The 19,290-nt window shown below is 45.9% G+C and overlaps 1 protein-coding gene across 3 annotated transcripts in view; it reads right to left on the reverse strand.

The window, feature by feature from the left end:
• Positions 1–19,290, reverse strand: part of LOC128439609 (spectrin beta chain, non-erythrocytic 4) — a 46,798-nt gene that overhangs the window by 13,314 nt on the left and 14,194 nt on the right. For all 3 annotated transcript variants that reach the window (XM_053421960.1, XM_053421959.1, XM_053421957.1), the window contains exons 22-28: positions 17,197–17,399; positions 16,240–16,330; positions 10,926–11,072; positions 2,747–3,010; positions 1,160–1,384; positions 596–685; positions 182–460 (exon numbers count right to left, since the gene is read on the reverse strand). In XM_053421960.1, coding sequence (XP_053277935.1) covers positions 182–460; positions 596–685; positions 1,160–1,384; positions 2,747–3,010; positions 10,926–11,072; positions 16,240–16,330; positions 17,197–17,399 — 1,299 coding nt within the window. The remainder of the gene's footprint in view (positions 1–181; positions 461–595; positions 686–1,159; positions 1,385–2,746; positions 3,011–10,925; positions 11,073–16,239; positions 16,331–17,196; positions 17,400–19,290) is intronic.

Genomic DNA, 19,290 nt, shown 5'->3' on the forward strand with positions numbered 1-19,290 from the left:
CCTGTTCAATCAATCTAAGTCCACTCTATCTCCGCTGATTGGGGGCGTTTCTAAACGGCCAATCACATTCTACCACAGTCTCTTCCAGCCAATCACGCGGCTGCTGTTAAACTTTAAATCCCAATTTGTTAGTTGTTGTTCACTGAAAAGCTAAGAATGATTCAGACACTCCCCCGCTCACCTTCCCCTTCTCCTCGTTCATCATGTGCAGCTCTTGCTCGCTCAGCCAGGCCTCCACCTCGGCCGTGTCGAAGTAGTACTGCTGGGCCTGGTACATGGCGTCCAGGACCAGTTGCCTCCTCTCGGTCTCGGCCCAGAGCAGAGCCCACAGATGGGCCAGCTGGTCGTGGCCCGCCCTGGCGCAGTCTGCCTCGGGGCTGCGTATGGAGGCGATGATTCCCGCCCTCTCCAGGACGTCGTCGATCCTGCTCACGTGGCCCTGCAGCTCCCTCTGAAGAGTCTGGAGGAGAAGATGAGAGTCAGGTCAGGAGAGTTTGAACGTGTTCTGTGTCGTTGAAGATAGATGATGAGATGTTGCACAACAGGAGAAAGGTCAAAAGGGGGAGTCCTTCTCCAGCTCTTCTGACTTCCTCACCTGATTCTTCTTCATGAGCTGCTGGACGGACTGCAACGAACAGCCGTGCTCCTGAGACATGGCCATCGGGAGGCGCTCCTGGATCCACAACTACAACCACAACACATAGTAGTACATATTTGTAAACTATGATCTTGTGAACTGAAATGCACCATCAGATAAATACATACATGTCTGTCGGAGGTCGAAGTGATTAAAGAACTTTACATTAACCTGTCAAGTCCCAGATATGCTGAGAAATGTATATATGAAAATAAAATGTATTTTTAGAAGGAACTGAAAATGTGATATTTTAATATCCTTCTCTAATCTCATTGATAACTGTTGATAAATTATCTGCTGGCTGTGATTATATGTCAATTGAATTTACACATGGAATCTAATTAAACTCTCAAAATACAACAGGAATATAGATACAACTTTAAAACGTGTGTGGATTTTTGTATTTGTGCAGTTTGCAGAGAAACTCATCATCAGTTAAACACGGGTAGAGATCATTTCATTTCACATTATACATTTCAATGTGTTTCAGTTTGTCTGCGTGTCCGTGTTCAGCCAACTCACCATCTCGTCCTCCAGGTCTCGTCCGACTTGGTGCACCTCCTTCGACGCCAGCAGGATGCGCCGCCGCTCCTTCAGCGGCTCGATGAGACGCACCATCCTGGCTTCCACCACGGCCTGGCGCTCCGCTACCGTCCCCTTGACCTGCGTCTGCTGGGGTATGGAGGCTGCCTGCACCTGGAGCTGCCCCACCTCCTGGTACCACGCCTCCATCTGGGTCTCCATGGTCTGAGGGGCGAGGAGGAGGAGGAGGAGAAGAAGGAAGAGGCCGCGGCGGAGGAGAAGGGGGCGCAGAGCAGAAGTTATGAAAACAGAGGGAGGAAAAGAGGATGTGTTGATAAGAGGGGAGAGATGGAGGTGAGTGGAAAGGGAGTATATAAACCTGCAAATAAATCATTTAAGTAAAAATGACGAGAGAAACTATAGCTGCAATAATCCTCTCAGTTCACTGAAATAAAAAGAAAATGATGGACACGAAAGCAAAGATGAGACTGAAAACAAACCAAAGCAGCAGAAGAAGAGTTGACAGACAGGAAGGGTTTATGGAGATTACTGTGCCCCATGTAAGGATGGATGCTGGGAGGTGGAGGTAAGATGAAGTGGGAAGGCAGAGCTAATGGCCGGCTGTTAAAGAAGCTGTAAGCGGCATGCTGTGGGAGAGGAGAGTGACAGATGTCTGGTGAAGTGATGAGCTGATGAATGGATGAAGCTGCTCGTCGGCCAACGTCACACCTGCCTGCTTCTCACTTCATAACATCAGGTAACACCTTCATTAAGAGTCTACGTCTCAATCTCTAGTTTCAAGTCTTCTTCAATACAGCATGATCTTCATTTTGTAAAATATGGTCCATTTAGACTCAAATAGACCATAGAGCCCTACTTGCATATAGGCATATGTGATTGACAGCTAGTATCATCCAATACGTGCAGGTGGCAGGCATCTAGTGTCCTTGGCTCCACCCCCATTCCTCCAAATGTGGTTACATCTGGACACGCCTCCGCCAAGCACATGATGGGTTCAGCCTTTTCTACTGGTTTGTTTGTTTACTGTATTTGAGAGCAGGATTACTTAAAAAGTACTGAAACACCAAACTGTCAGATTTAGGTGGTGGATCCAGGATTTATCGCTTTCCATTACATTGAGAGATGAACCAGTTCTCTGAGGTATTTTAATAAACATCTAACATTTAATGTAACATCAGGACTTATGGAGATAGAAGTGGATCCAGTCAGTCACAATTAGCTCTAATCTTATTCTGCAAGATCCTGGCAGCTGTATTTAAAATATACTGATCAATATATCTCACGATCATGAGTAGGAGTGATGTTGGCATAAAGAATGATAAACCATCAATGCAAATTAAAAATTTATGTCGGCTTTAAAATGAGAAAAAGCCTGACTTCGCTGAAATGAGATGAAAAGCTCAACGGAAAAACATTACAGGCGCAGGATCAGAAAAGCTGTGAGTCACTTTCCAGCATTGTGTTTAAATGTTAATGAGATGAGGTCATCACTGTGAGGTGATAACAACAGTGAGTCTTTCCGAGAAAGTTGTACAATAAGACCAATATGCTTTTAAATCTTCGAACCTGCAGTTTCTTCAGCTGCTTGTTGACGGTGGTGAGGTCCTGTCCCTGGTCCACGTAGGCCAGTTGACCCTCCAGCTGGCCCAGCCTGTGGTCCAGGCTCTCATAGCTCTGCACCAGCAGGTCGGCTTTGTTGGCCTCGAAGAGCTGGCGGGCTTTGGCCTGGGTGGTGCTCTCCAGATCCTGCCAGCACTCCCGGATCTCCTCCAGCTTCTTCCGGACCACGGGACTGAGCTCCGGCTTCTCCTGGATCAGCTGCTGCCCCTCCTGGATGGACGGGGAGGGGGAGGGGATATTAAAGGTGTTCATGATATATGAAAATAATAATTAGTCACCACACTCGAAAACGTGGAGCAAAGTCGAGAGCAAACCAAAATATACCACTAAAGCAAACTAAATTAAACGCTTTAAACTGGTTAACCAGATACACTGAGATGTCGACCAGCAACGATTAGTCATCTACAACCAGTTCAGAAGGTTTTTAACCAAAGATGTACTGGTTTCAGCTTCTCCATAAGAAAATCTATCTGTATAATAAAATGCTGGCTTAATGTCCTGATTAAACCCAACTCCAGCACCTCGCTTTGTGACAAACATTAACACAATATTTAATCATTAACTCAGAACATAATTGGGAGATAAATCAATAATGACATTGACAAAATCATCAACATTATTATGACCAGTCGAGGTCAAAATATAAAGAAGCATAAAAACCTGCAGATATTCACTGGATCTTGTGTCTGAATAATTATGTGTAGACACAGTGAAACTGGGTTAGGAGGCATGTGAGTGTGTGTGCGTGTGTGTGCATGTGAGTGTGTGTGCGTGTATGTGTGTGTGTGTGTGTGTGTGTGCAGTGTGTGAAGAGATTAAACCTCACTGCGTTAAAATGCCTCATAAATTACCTCGCACTCCCCTCCCCCCTTTCTCGCTCCCTGTGCTCTTTTTCATATTTCTTTGTACCTCACCCTGTTCTGAACCCCCTTAAACACACACACACCCACAACCACACACACACACACCCACACACACACACACACCCACACCCACACACACCTTCTGTTTTTTTCTCTTTTCAGCCTCCCCCACAGTGAAATCCTTCCCCAATTGTATTTTGTATTGTGCAGTTGGTGAGTGTGTGTGTGTGCGTGTGTGTCTGTGTGTGTGTGTGTGTGTGTGTGTGTGTATGTGTGTGCATGTGTAACAGAGAAAGAGAGAAAGAGAGCTGCAAAAAAAAGGATGAAAGATACCAAACAAACGTTGTATATGGCTTCTATTGCCTCTATACCTGAATTTAAAGTACTGTTAAATTTTATCTTATATCTATCTACATTGATTAAAATACATTAATGCGATGTTGCAGTCTAGTAACTTTTTCCTTATTTTGAGCCGTACTCAAGACTATAAAAATAATGAATTTAAAATTGAATATTGAGATGGAAGAATCAAAGCATCTACGAAGCTTTGACCTTAATGCAGGTCACGTTTAAAAAGCAGCACAAAGTCCAGAGCATCTGTGGAGCTGAAGTTAAGGGCCAGGGCTTCAGACTCTCACTGGTGACTGAAGGTTTCCCTCATGTGCTGCATGTGTAACTCCGAGCTGTGACTCATCCCCAGAGGACAGCATCCGGTCCGACTCACACGGGATCCGATCAAATCCACAGAGAGTTTCACGATGACTGGAAACTGGACGACACTGAGGCCGTTACAGGGATTCCAGTCACCTTCCCCCTCACCGGCTGTGTGACCAGGCTCCAGCAAATCTCTGTTTGTACAACTCTCCTTGTGAACAGAAGTTTAGTGACAGTACAAAGTCAAATCACTCAAGAAACATCACAGGTTCGATTTCTGAAAAACACCCAGAACCAGCTGATTGGGTTTATAAGAGATAGAAACTGTAACGGCATCAACATGAATATTTAGTCATCCATCCATCCACCCATCTATCCGTCCATCCACTCATCCACCCATCCATCCACCCATCTATCCTTCCATCCATCCATCCATCCACCCATCCATCCACCCATTTATCAATCCATCCACTCATCCATCCATCCATCCATCTATCCGTCCATCCACCCATCTATCCGTCCATCCATCCATCCTCTCATCCATCTATCCGTCCATCCACCCATCCATCCATCTATCCGTCCATCCACCCATCCACCCATCCACCCATCCATCCATCCATCCATCCACCCATCCATCCACCCATCCATCCACCCATCTATCCGTCCATCCATCCATCCATCCATCCTCTCATCCATTAGCTCTTCCGCCTGTCCTTCGAGGTCCAAACGGGGGGGAGGAGCCAGATGCTGTGTTTGCCATATATATTGTAAATAGGTCTGTATACAAAGTGGCAATAACTGTTATAATTTCCTATTGAAAATGTTGCTGTATATGACTAAACGTAATGTAAAATATTAGATCTTTACATGTGGGAATATCTGCTGAATAAATGAAATGATTTCTGTCAAATGTTAAATATTACATGATGGTAGAAATGTTAAATATTAACACTAGAGGCTCAGATTCCAGTGACAGCTAGATGATCAGATGTATAGATCTTCACCACTACAAACATGTCTTCCTTGCAGAGCTGCAGTCTGTTTCCAGTTGCTCCAGTAAAGTGAACTGCAGAGCACAGGAGGATATTATGGTATGTGCACATCCGATGAGTAAGCAGCTGTCCAACAGGCCCCACTACACACTCCACCGCTCTCAGTCCTGTGATTTCCTGTGTAGGTGTGTTACATGTGTTACGTCAGCGCTCACAGTGGTGTGGTGTTTCTCCGGCTGCTGAGGGGTGTCCTCCTCTGCAGTGAGTGGGTGGGTGGGCTGTGTGGGCTCCAGCAGCTTCTCCCACAGCCTCCGAGCTGCTACACTCACTAGTTCTGTAAAGACAATCGTTTATTCTACTGCTAATGCAAACAGGAACGTCTGTGTCTGTCCCTTGAAGGTTAACGTGGCTCACTGAAGATCCGTCTGTGACCAACTCGGGGCTCAGACTCAGAAAGACACTTGTTGTGCGTCACTTGCAAACTTACGCACACACACTTTCATTGTTTGACACTGAAAATGATAATGACAAGATGATTCAAATGCCAAAAGCCCATATGACACAAAACAAAGACCAAGCGTGAGAGTGAGGACTCCCGACAGGACACTGATGCTGACAGGAAAGATGGAGCCTCTTCGTTCTGCTGTCTGTGAATCACAGCAGACATCTGCTCCTGAGCGTCACTGTTGACACTCGACTGGTCAGCCTGTCTGTTATTCTCAGGCTTCTGCAGCTAATGTGTCAATATTTACTTTGCATGTGAAAAATCCGATCGTCCAACCAAACGGACACGTTTCAGGTTGAAGCTCTAATCGTTTCACAGGGAAATCCACAAGGAATGATGGGGCCAAGGTGTCCATGTTGTGTGTTTGCCACACTGCAGATCATCTTTGACAACACAACAGTGAAATCTTTGTGGAACAGAGTGAATGTTGTGTTGCCATCGTGCTGGAAATCAAACCCATGTGCATTGCAGGCAGAGGAAGCTGCTGTACAGTTTCACTATGAGACACATTCAGGTCAGAGTCAGCAGGTGAAAACATGAAGGCATGAGACCAGATGATGACAGGTGTGATGTGAGGTGTCTGTAGTGCACAACCCGAAAGATGATACCTCCTGACTGTCCAGCTAAGGTTCAGATTAGAAAACAAGTCGACCAGATTCTTTCCTGCTCGTCTTCCTCATCATTTATGTGTTTACTGGAATGAACAGAGTCGGCAAAGTATCTAAATAAAACTGGACTAAAAATACAACAGCAGATCGGTTCACCACTCGCTCCGAGTAAGAGGGCCTCATCGATGTTCTCACAGCACACACACACACACACACACACACACACACACACACACACACACACACACATACACACAGAGTTGTGCAGAGGCAGCCGAAAACTACTGGTCAAAGTTCAAATATAGTACGTGAGCTGATGTGCATATGAAATTTAAAAGGTATGTAGTTAATTTATTTTTATAGCCAAGTATTAAACTGACTAACAAGATGGACGACTCGTCTCCATTTCCTCACATTGATCAGAAATGTAGCCAACATATCCTGAATGCAGGTTCTGCACAGAAGCGTTTGGGGGAGTGGAGCCGTCGTATCGCAGACAGCTGTCAATCAATTTATATTTTTTATAATATAATAACTAATTAAAAAGTGATATGATCAATGTGTATATTCCGATTTGTTTGTCTGGCTCTCCGGCCCGGCGACGAGTCCCAGGACATCCTGCAGCGACAGCAGCTATTGACTGAACATCACATTACACATTCAGCACACTGCGAACCTCAGCTTATTAGACTAAGGCCTCTATAGTACACCACATTAACAAGTGAGGGAGGAATCTCAATACTCCAAAGCAGCTCTCTTTGGCTATCTTGGAAGTCTTAGGTCACTTCCTGTTGAATCTCAGGCTGCTTCCTGTCCCGTGGTGAGAGGGGAGGAAGCAGGAATGACCTTCACACACGTGCTGAGCGAAGAGAGGAGGGAAGACGATCACAGCACTCATATCTGAGGGAAGACCACGAATGAGCCAGTGTGACACCACCTCATTCTTCTCTGCTTGTTTTCAGTTGATCAGATATATCCAGTCCTAAACATCTGCAGGAGTTATATGATCCAAAACTATTTTAAAACCAGGTTGCATCACACACAGTGCAAGATTTAAAAAACAAACCCGATTCCTCCACCTGGTTTTTGGTGGATTGAATCCCATCAGCCCAAACCTCCTGCAGTCTAAGCCCAGTTTTACAAAACAGAAAGAAAACAATCTTTTACAAAGAATGGATTGTATTTGTTTTCCTGATTTTTTGGTTGTTGCACTTTCTACCGGGAGTTAACCAGAGTTGGCATCTGCCTCTGGGTTTTACTGATACTGCTGATGAGGCCGGCACAGTCCAGGGGGAAGCTGGACCTTAACATCTACAGTGTCTTGTTTGTCATGTAATCATGGGCAGATAACTCCTCTCTAAAAACAGGCCATGTGCTTCACAGAGTCCTTCAGTCAGCCGCTCTTACCTAATTACACAAATAGACTGAAGACTCTCAGAGGAAACAGGGAGACACAGCCGCACCAGGCAAAAGGACACCAGTCAGCAACGTGTAAAGAATATTTACATGATCAAAATCCAAATCCTATAAATGTGTTCTACCAAAAAAAAGAGTATAAGATGCTAAGCAACGACCCTGGAGCCGGCATGTGGGGTGAACGAGGCTGATGTGACTACACACTGCTGCTGAACTGAGCCTGAGCTGCATACACAAAGAAACACACAAACACACGGGTTGTTCCTCTGCACTTTCTATTCTAACCTGTAACTGCCAGACTCTAACCCTGAACCTCTTTTATCATGACAGCTAGAAGAGCTCTAAAGAAATTACAAGGGGCTGAAAATGTCCCTGACCCACTTTTTAAAAATCTCCTCATTTTATATGATTTTAAGTAAAAGACACGAGTATATGCATGCAGAGGAAAAGTATTTTCTCCAGACAAAAATCACCTTCCACAGATTTCCCTGGGAACAATTCATGAATCTTTCTGAACGCCACAAACAAAACAAAATATATACGTTGAAATCACACAAAGCAAATCCATCAAACAAGGAAAATACTCTGAGCAGTTTTGTTTGAGAAGTGTCAGTTTTGACAAGTTGTTGAGTAGGTTGTTCTGATTCTTTACCATCTGCCAAATAAAATACAACAAAGAAACAAAGAAATACACTCAACATTTCTCTGATACTTCAGCTTGTGGGCGTGAAAACTACAATGGACTCTTTTATACTTTAGAGCAGCAGCAGATTTGATATTTCTAGAGGTAACTAATTAATTACACCAGTAATTTATGTAAACAATGCAAATGAAATTCTGTCAGTTCTAATACATGGAATTCTCCTGTTCTTCTGGTACATCGACAGAAACAGGTCGCTGCTCTCTCTACATTATCTCATTTCATATCCATAATTCTACTCATCTTGAACCCAGTAACACACACACACATTCAAAGCTACACACACACACACACACACACACACACACACACACACACACACACACACACACTGTGGCCACTAGAAGAAGAGATGGAGAGAAATGACCAAATCAGTGGTACAGTAATTAGACTTAATGAGAAGCTTATAGGGAAACCGTTGGTAAAGCTGCCGACCTGTGTAGCCATCAGCCACCAAGTCCCAGAGCTGATTGGACGAGGACACGTAAACGATGTAACACTCCGACTTCACTGGTGTATTGAAGCTTTCAGCTCGTACTGCAATGTAAGAGGAAGATGGTAAACATGATGGGGCAGAGGGATTCAAACCAAGGACCCTGCCGTCTTGTGGTACATGGTTAAACTTTTCCGCCTTAAGATTGTTTTAAATCACGTTATTGTTTTAAGTATTAGTCAAAAAAACACTTTCTCATCAAAAGCAGCCAGTCACATCGTTGGTTATTTCCGCTGTGGCCTCGGTGATGTGGATGGTTGTGTTGAAGTGTGTGTGTTTGTACAGATAGGAACTAAACGCAGTGTGTTGTGCTGTGGCTCGGCTCAGGCTGCTCCCACAGGGGAGCTCAGATTCAGCCCTGCCCAGTCTGACTGCAGAGGACTGAGCCGTTACATCACAGTCGACTGTTTGCACCATGATAGACCAAGAATGAGCCTTTATGAGTGAACTACACTCTGAGCAGCCACAGTTAATGTTTCATATAGAATCACAAGGGCTGATGTTTATCATAAGAAATGAAGCATCAGTGTCTCTTCAGTAAAGATCCAGTATCTCCTGGATTTTCTTCAGAACGAATAGAATTAGAATAGAATAGAATTACACCCTGAGAACTAAACAGGCACAGGTTTGATCAGCACATATGTGATACAATGAGACTACTACACCCCATGAGAACACTGAGGAAGCATCACATGAGCTGCTGACACGCACCAGAGTCTTTTCCTTCTTTCCTCCAAGTAAAACATCACAAAACATAACACACGACAGACACACAACTGGACGAATACGAACATCTCAGAATGAAAAAGAGGAGCCAGGAGTTTAAAGATGACATGGATACTGTAGCTGGGCAGCAGCATCACACAACTAAACTGTGCCACGATGATCACGACAACACGGTGTGTGTGTGTGAGACGTTCCCTGAACCAGGATCACAGAGCAGCAATGAGAGAGGACGCTTGGCTCTAAGTCACTGACTCTCCTGACCAGAGATGAGTTTACACATCCAGAGTCACAGCAGCCGCCCCTCAGAGGCGTGAACACAACAGTCCACTGTGGAACCACACAACCCGGAGGTGTAGCGGGGGAAACACCGGCTGAAGACGCTGACGTGCCTGGTAAACCTCTGTAGTGTGAAACAGATCCAATCAGGACGCAGAGCAGTGGTGGAGGTCACAGCTGCCCTCTCTGTTTTAAACCCCTGTGAGACTTTGAGTCCTTGCTACTGGCTTCGTTACGCTTTAAGTATCTGAAGTGTTTAACAGAACAACCTCATAAATCTGACATTAATGATCGGCTGTGCTGATGGAGGCCCACGCTGTTTACATCAGTGCTGCCTGTCTGAAGGGAAACAGAAACAAGAAGTGGATTCGAGCTTTTCTTTGACAGCAAACATGGTTTGTTGCCCGGAGAGTTTCAGCCACTGATGTGTTTACAAGACAAAAGGTTAAATAGATCCTCTGTGCATTAAGCTGGAAAGAGCAGTAACTTCAACCAAGGCCCATTCGTCCCCTAAATACAAGTTAACACATGGAAAAATTATACAAAAAAAACTACAAATAATTTATTATGTAAAGATTATTATGAAAAAGCAGTTGAACTTTTTCAAATATGTATTAAATATATGCTGCTCTATGTGGACTGTCTACTGGCATCACACAAATAAGGTTATGTGACCGAACTCTGTGAAAATAAGCCCAAATCAATATTTTGCATTATTCTGTCTTCTAACCTCCAGTGTTAAACGTCAAAAGAAACACAAGCTCTAGATAATAAAATACAAAACAAAATTCCATAGTGATATTCTCTCCAGTTTCAAGCAGCCAGTTGTCACAAAATGTCTCAACACCAGAATGACCCAGTTAAACTCGGGTATCAAGTCTCTGTCACTCACCCTCTCGATTTTGTCCAGCCATTCTTTGTTCTGGGCCAACTCGGCCATGAAGGCCTGGTGCTTCAGCCATTTCTTGTGGAGCTTCTGGGTCTCGTCTCGGCTGCTGTCCCTCGCCATCAGCATCTTCTCATACACCCAGTCCCCCAGCTGGGTGAATGGGAGAGGATGAGAGAGAGAGAGAAGGAGAGAGAGAGAGAGAGAGAGGTGTCAATATTGGATGAGAATAAAAACTAAAAATAACTGTTGGTGTTGTAGAAACTGATTTCTCTTTTTTTAAGCTGTGGATCACAAACTCTAATGCAGAAACTGTGTCCCCCCCATAAGAGAAACGTATGTTAGTAATACACTCATTTACAGAACATAAAAAAAATCACATGTATGTTTTCGTTAGCATCTGTTGTGTGAAGAAGCTCAAAGAGACACCAGCGACACACACAGTGGGAAATACAAGGTCAAACACACACACATGAATATTTAATGACGCACAGCAGGCACATGTCGGCAGACACACGTGTACCAACAAGCATGGCGGCAGGACTTCACATGTACACACAACACAAGAGATCACAGCATCAACATGCTGCCACACAGTAAACAATCCACACACACACACACCTCCAGAGTACAACGTGCACACACAGATGATCTGTGTGAGGCCAACACACACGAGACCCCCCCACGCCTGCGCTCACAGCACCAGCAGCCTCCTCTCTCCGCCACACACATCCTCACACCTGCTCCTAACCTGCACCTCCCTGAGTCCTGCACCTCCCTGAGTCCTGACCGCTCTCCTCCTGCACCTCCCTGAGTCCTGACCGCTCTCCTCCTGAACCTCCCTGAGTCCTGACCGCTCTCTTCCTGCGCCTCCCTGAGTCCTGCACCTCCCTGAGTCCTGACCGCTCTCCTCCTGCACCTCCCTGAGTCCTGACCGCTCTCCTCCTGCACCTCCCTGAGTCCTGACCGCTCTCCTCCTGCACCTCCCTGAGTCCTGACCGCTCTCCTCCTGCACCTGCCTGAGTCCTGACCTCTCTCCTCCTGCACCTTCCTGAGTCCTGACCGCTCTCCTCCTGCACCTCCCTGAGTCCTGACCGCTCTCCTCCTGCACCTCCCTGAGTCCTGCACCTCCCTGAGTACTGCACCTCCCTGAGTCCTGACCGCTCTCCTCCTGCACCTTCCTGAGTCCTGACCGCTCTCCTCCTGCACCTCCCTGAGTCCTGACCGCTCTCCTCCTGCACCTCCCTGAGTCCTGACCGCTCTCCTCCTGCACCTCCCTGAGTCCTGACCGCTCTCCTCCTGCACCTCCCTGAGTCCTGCACCTCCCTGAGTACTGCACCTCCCTGAGTCCTGACCGCTCTCCTCCTGCACCTCCCTGAGTCCTGACCGCTCTCCTCCTGCACCTTCCTGAGTCCTGACCGCTCTCCTCCTGCTCCTCCCTGAGTCCTGACCGCTCTCCTCCTGCACCTCCCTGAGTCCTGACCGCTCTCCTCCTGCACCTCCCTGAGTCCTGACCGCTCTCCTCCTGCACCTTCCTGAGTCCTGACCGCTCTCCTCCTGCACCTCCCTGAGTCCTGACCGCTCTCCTCCTGCACCTTCCTGAGTCCTGACCGCTCTCCTCCTGCACCTCCCTGAGTCCTGACTGCTCTCCTCCTGCACCTGCCTGAGTCCTGACCTCTCTCCTCCTGCACCTTCCTGAGTCCTGACCGCTCTCCTCCTGCACCTCCCTGAGTCCTGACCGCTCTCCTCCTGCACCTTCCTGAGTCCTGACCGCTCTCCTCCTGCTCCTCCCTGAGTCCTGACCGCTCTCCTCCTGCACCTCCCTGAGTCCTGACCGCTCTCCTCCTGCACCTTCCTGAGTCCTGACCGCTCTCCTCCTGCTCCTCCCTGAGTCCTGACCGCTCTCCTCCTGCACCTCCCTGAGTCCAGCTCTCCTCCTGCACCTCCCTGAGTCCTGACCGCTCTCCTCCTGCACCTCCCTGAGTCCTGACCGCTCTCCTCCTGCACCTTCCTGAGTCCTGCACCTCCCTGAGTCCTGACCGCTCTCCTCCTGCACCTCCCTGAGTCCTGACCGCTCTCTTCCTGCACCTCCCTGAGTCCTGACCGCTCTCCTCCTGCACCTCCCTGAGTCCTGACCGCTGTCCTCCTGCACCTCCCTGAGTCCTGACCGCTCTCCTCCTGCACCTCCCTGAGTCCTGACCGCTCTCCTCCAAACCCACTGTGCAGTGAACGGCTGGTTTACCGGCGGCTTCTAGCAGGAGCAGCCCACAGGGTTGTGGCAGCTGCAGGCAGCCGCTGGCATCCGCATCCTCGCTCGTCTGCCGTCACACACATGCAAAGATGCTCCACGCCACAGAGCCAGATGGAGACGGAGAGAACGAGCGGAGGGAGAGAAGGAGGGAGAGAAAGAGAGAAGTGTCTTCTGGGAGCTGAACGCGACTGAGGGAAGCAGGAGGTGTGCTGAAGGAAAAACGCCGGCCATGAGGGTAAATAACAACAACACTGGAGGCTGAAGAGACAGACTGGAGACTCCCCTCTCCTCCTCGCTCCTCACTGCACGCTCCACCAGGAGAGAGAGGAGGGGCAGGGGCGGACGAGTGACGAGCGAGGGCAAGAATGAGGAGGACTGATAGACGGGTTAGAAAAAAATTACTCTTCCCCCCGAACAATAAAATGGAAGGCTGCCGAGGCGACGCATGGGTGCTCCTCCCTGGCCTCACACCTTCAGCGAGGAGGCGAGCGGGTGAGTTGTCTGGTTGGAGGAGAGATGGAGCGGAGGAGGGGGAGGAGCCAAAGACTGGGATTTTGATTTTGTTTGGGAGGGGGCAGGGGGAGGCAGGCGGCGCCTCCAGGCTCACCGGTCACAGCTAATGATGCTGAGGGGGGGAGGTGGGTTTCATATTGTGTCAGGAGGAGGACGGACGAGTGTGAGGTTCAGGAACAGTGAAAAACTGAAGTTTCAGCTGCTTTAAAGGATTAAAAAGACGCCGGGCTCCACTAACAGCCGAGCTCTCGACTCCTCTACAGCTGCTTTAGTTCTATTCTCCGCCTCCCACCCTCCACCCCCCTCTACCATCCCTCTCCTCCTCTCTGCAGCAGTCCCAGGCAGCTGTACTCTCCGTCTCCAGCTCGCCTGACGCTGCTGCAGTGGTAGAGCAGAGAGGAGAGAGAGAGAGAGAGAGAGAGAGAGAGAGAGAGAGAGAGAGAGAGAGAGAGAGCAGAGGTCCGGACAGAGGAGGTGTGATGGTGAGAAGAGAGGAGGGACAGCGAGTGGAAGATTCATCTGTAGTTTGACAGATTTTCTGCTCCGGATTTCTGTCCCACGCTTTTGTCACCTCTTCACACACACACGAGGAAATATGCCTCACACATCGTACAAGCAGAGACAAAAAAAGACTGTGTGCACACTCATTAGGAGTGTACACAGTGTAACACACCCACACACACACCCACACACACGCCCGAGAGGTCACGGTGGGTCACAGCCTGATGCCCCCCTTGAGACTGTAAATGAATTGAATGAGGGAACAGGAAGACGTGTTTGTGTGTGTGTGTGTGTGTGTGTGTGTGTCTGTATTTTGGGGGCGCACAGAGAATGAATGAGGATGAATGGGTAGGGGAAAGGGGGGGGGTAGATAGAGGAGAACAAGGAGAAACGGAAGAGGAGGATTCGTAGACTCTCCGTCATCATCACGTCATCAGAATTCAAACGTCTGACGAAGCTTAAAAAAGTGTCAGTTAATCATAAAATATGATCAACTTGATAAAGGAGATTTTCTTTGTTGTGTATTTAACATCAATGTACTTTGAAATATGAGTAGAACAGAATAAAGAATCTGACGATTTTATCAAGTTGACAAATTAAACAAGGTAAGAATAATATTCTAATTATTTGCAGAGTAATAAATAACAGATTATTTACCAGATGTTTTCAATCAGAGCTTTTTTTTTCAATTCATTCTTTTCTATTTTGAACAGACATTGACGGGATTTCAAGAACAGCTGATGACTATGTTTAGATTTTAATCATAGATATAAATAAACACATTGGGAAGACTTAAAGACATAAAATACACATCTTCCTTCTTTCTTTCTCTGAGAGACATCCGTGTTTGTGTGCTGAAGTAAAAACTTTTGTTTTGAAGAACAAAAACAAACAATAATCGCACATTATTGACTGTGAATGTCAGTGTGGAGTAGAGTGGAGGTGGAGCAGCAGGGAAACACAAGGATGAAGGTTTGAGTGAAGAGAAGAACACACACTGCCAGCTGAGAGCTCAGGTTCACATACACACATACACAACACACAACACACACACACACACACACGCTCTGTACTTCTTCAGACTCACATACAAGCAGACAGACAGATATGTGACTGACACGCAAACACATATACAAACACACACACACACACACACACACCACACACTCATGTACAGTTAGATACACTCTTCCTCCTCTGAATTAGTGATGAGGTGCTGCTCTGCTGAATTATTCAGCGGAGCCAAAGAGAGAAAGTTGCTGAAACTAAACAAGGTTTTGGCCCAGAAAGCTCCGGTGACTGTGCAGGGGGCAGCGGGGGTGAGAGAGCCGGGGCTTCAGGAGGCAGGGGGGGTGAGAGAGCCGAGGCTGCAGGAGGCAGCGGGGTGAGAGAGCCGGGGCTGCAGGAGGCAGCGGGGGTGAGTCGAGTGCAACACAACCAGACACGCACAAGGGTGTGGCCCATGCAAATGATAGCTGAAGACAACTAAGGATTAAAGCGGTTCCCCTGAAAATACCAAGACACAAAGTCCTGCTAATCAAACCGTTCATTCTGTGGTGGTGTCAAAGTGAAACAATAAGAGCAGAGAATAATATATAATGATATGAAATACACCCCAATCGATGAGTCTATGTAACATTTCATTGTAGAAAATGAAATGGTTGTTAAAAAAAGACGGTTGTTATTATTTAACTACTGAATGACAAGAGAAGAAAACTACAAACTACGGATGAGCCAAGAACAACTTTTCCCAAAGTAGAACTATGACTCTGACAACGTTACATCTTAATCACAAGGAAATATTGAAATATATCAAAACTTCCAAAACACACATTTCATTTAAATCAGCAGCTCCATGGCTGAAGTGGTGGATCCTCCTAAAGACAGTCAGGATGAGATACCTGATGCTGCCACTAGAGAACACACAGGAAGTCGGCTCCCGTATAAAAACAAACACAACCATCTTCTTTACTTTCCCATGAAAATGTTCTTAAACTGGTTTGATCAAGGTCCTTGTGAGGTCGTCATGTGTGTGAAACCAGTTTGGTCTCCTACCTCATGACAGTCCTGGAGAAACCTCTGCAGTTCCCACTGGTCATTCAGTTTGTCCAGCCACCGCTGAGCCAGCTCTCTGTTCTGGTTTCCCCTGAAAGAGCGATGGACAGACTCATCGATAACTGATCATGTGACACAATCAAAGCATATTTAGTAAGGACATTCTATTTTTTATATTTATTGCCATGTGTCGTATTTCAAAATTCAGACATGATCTGCCTGGAAATATTCAGATTAAATATTTATATTTGTAGACGACAGATAAAATGTCTTATTATTATATTAAAAAGAACATTGATTGATTTAATGATTGTTAAAAGATCTATTGAACGACCAAAATATAATAAGTCACATTGTGACAATTTTGTGACATTTATTTGTGTCAACGGGAGAAAAAATTAACGTCCCCCGAGTTAATTGATGTAAATTAAATCCCAAACCATATGGTTCACCTATTGTTGAACACAGAAAAGAGCCCAACCCCCCATTCACTAGCACACACAGACACACACACACACACACACACACACACACAAACACAGCCATCACACAGATTTCATGGTCAGGTGTCAGTTCTTTTTCTGTGTTTCTGTTTCAGTTCCACTTGTAAGTCTCTTTTCTTCAGATTGTTGAGCTGCTACTTATCTCTCATTGTTGTGTGTGTATTGTGTTCAAGCAGCTGCTCAGATGCACAGCACACCGAGAGGAGGACGGTGTGAGCTACAGGCCGGTATATCTGCTTTTACACTCCCAGGCCGTATGCTCACACTTTACTAATGTTCATATCAAAACAAGCTTACACAGCAAGAGAGAAACCTCAGTGTGATCGGAGCTTTTAAAAGATTTAAAGTGAAGCTGGTATAACACTACGTGCAAACACAAACCCTGTCAGACGGTCGTCTACGTCCGAGTGAGTCCAGACTTTAATCCTTGTGTGTTTAACTTGTGTACTGGTACCTGTTGGCGAGGGTGTCGATGCGTTCCCTGATGCGATCAGAGTAGATGTTGCTCTGGCTGATCAGACTCTCGCCGGCCTCGATCACAGCTTTGATCCGGTGCAGGTTCAGCTCCATGGTGGTGGTGAAGTCCTTGTGTTTCTTTATGGCGGCTTCAACCGTCTCCACCGTGGCGGGCAGCTCCACGTGGGCGAGGGCCGATTCCTGGAAGACGGGAGAAGTGAGATCAAGATCCAGAATGCAGAGCAAAATATCACATGAGAGATTCTTCTTTGGTTTTAAGTAGTTATCTATTATATAAAGGGTGATTGGCCAAGCGTGATTATCGGTGTGACCTTGATACCACGGCTCCGAACCACAAACACTATTGAACAGACTCCAAACGGCGTTATCGGCACGAGATGCAAATTTTTGCATCCAGGATATTTTGGCTTCATTTCTGGGAAGTGCGACCAGATGTCCATCTTTATTTACAGTCTCTGGTTAAAACATTATTGATTAGTTGATCAAAAGAAAAGATATTGATGATATTCTCTTTATCTGTTATTTTTCACTCAAATGTGAAGATCTACTGTTTTTCTTTGTTCTCTGTGAGTGAATGAAGATCTTTATGTTTTGGACTTTAAAGACATCAACTGGAAAATCCAAATTTTTAATAAAAAAATTGGTGAATTTATTCAACATGAACTAAGCTGACTAAATCAATAACGATAACAATCGTTAGTCAGGCGTCATTATGACGAATACTTCTGTATTTTACTGTAAATATGAAAATGTATTTTTTTCTACTTGTCATCTGGATACAGAGAAAGCAAATCGGTGCAGAAACAACCGAGAGAAGCAAAAAAAGGTCGATGGCCTCAAACGTCTTTGATACTTATTGAAGAAGAAATGCTGCTCTCTGAATAAACAGCTCCTCCTCCCCCACCTGGGTAATAGTAAGGAGAAGTGGTCCCTGGTTAGGACAGACAGACACACACACACACACACACACAGACACACACACACACACACACACACACACACACACACACAGGTCAGGGGCAGCTCTGCCTGTGACATTTCAGATTAGAGAAACAAACCTCTGTTCATGTAATACTCACTGTTCTTCTGAACCACATGACTCAGGTGAGTCTGTACATATGTTTACATCCTTAGATCAGAATATTACACAGAATTACAATTATAGTCTTAAGAAGAAAATCCTCATTCAGTCAAAACTACTAACAATGTGTAATTTGTATACTTTAAAAGGTATTTAAAATTTTAATTACCCATTAAAATAGATTTACACTCGTCAGTAGTTGATTGCTGCTCAAAATACTGATTCATAAAATAACAAATTATTAATTATATTATATTAATGTTAAACTAAGATAATTTTACCTTATTCATGATACAACTACTTTATTTAAACAGTTAAAATTGAGAGTATACTTGTTTACTAACCTACGACTCATGAACAGATTTAAGCCAATGGAAAAGATGTATAATTTACTCAGACCTACATGCATCATACTGTATATTGTTAACAGACACACACAGACACACACACAGACACACACACACACACACACACACACACACACACACACACACACACAGACAAACACAGACACACACGGCTGCCAGCAGTTCGTCTTCTGATGCTTCAACATGATGTAGATCTAGAGTTTCTAGAAGCTGCTGCCTCCACTACTCCGTCATCACGAGCTACAGAGGTGTTCTGCAGATACACGAACACATGAAGCCTCATTTTGATCCTCAATTCGCTTCAGTTTGACATGTGAGTATATTTGAGTTTGAAACCCTGGCATGTAAATGACAGCACTAGTTGAGCCGGGCCTGTGTTGCTCACTACTCATGTGCAAGCTCCAGTAAACGGTGTGAGCAGCACACACTGTAGTTCCACCATCAAAAGAAACCACAAGACGAAAAAGGGAATATATAAGTGGAGCAAAGGATGATGTGTGTCTGCATCAGAGGCAAACGTCACCTTAAAGCTGCTGCGTATGAAACCTGCAGCCGTAAGAAGCCGTCAGACAAGTTGCACACAGCAGCTTCCTCCATCTGCTCGTCAGGCGTCGCTTGACAC

This window comes from Pleuronectes platessa, chromosome 5 (assembly GCF_947347685.1).
Source record: "Pleuronectes platessa chromosome 5, fPlePla1.1, whole genome shotgun sequence".
Lineage (NCBI taxonomy): Eukaryota > Metazoa > Chordata > Actinopteri > Pleuronectiformes > Pleuronectidae > Pleuronectes > Pleuronectes platessa.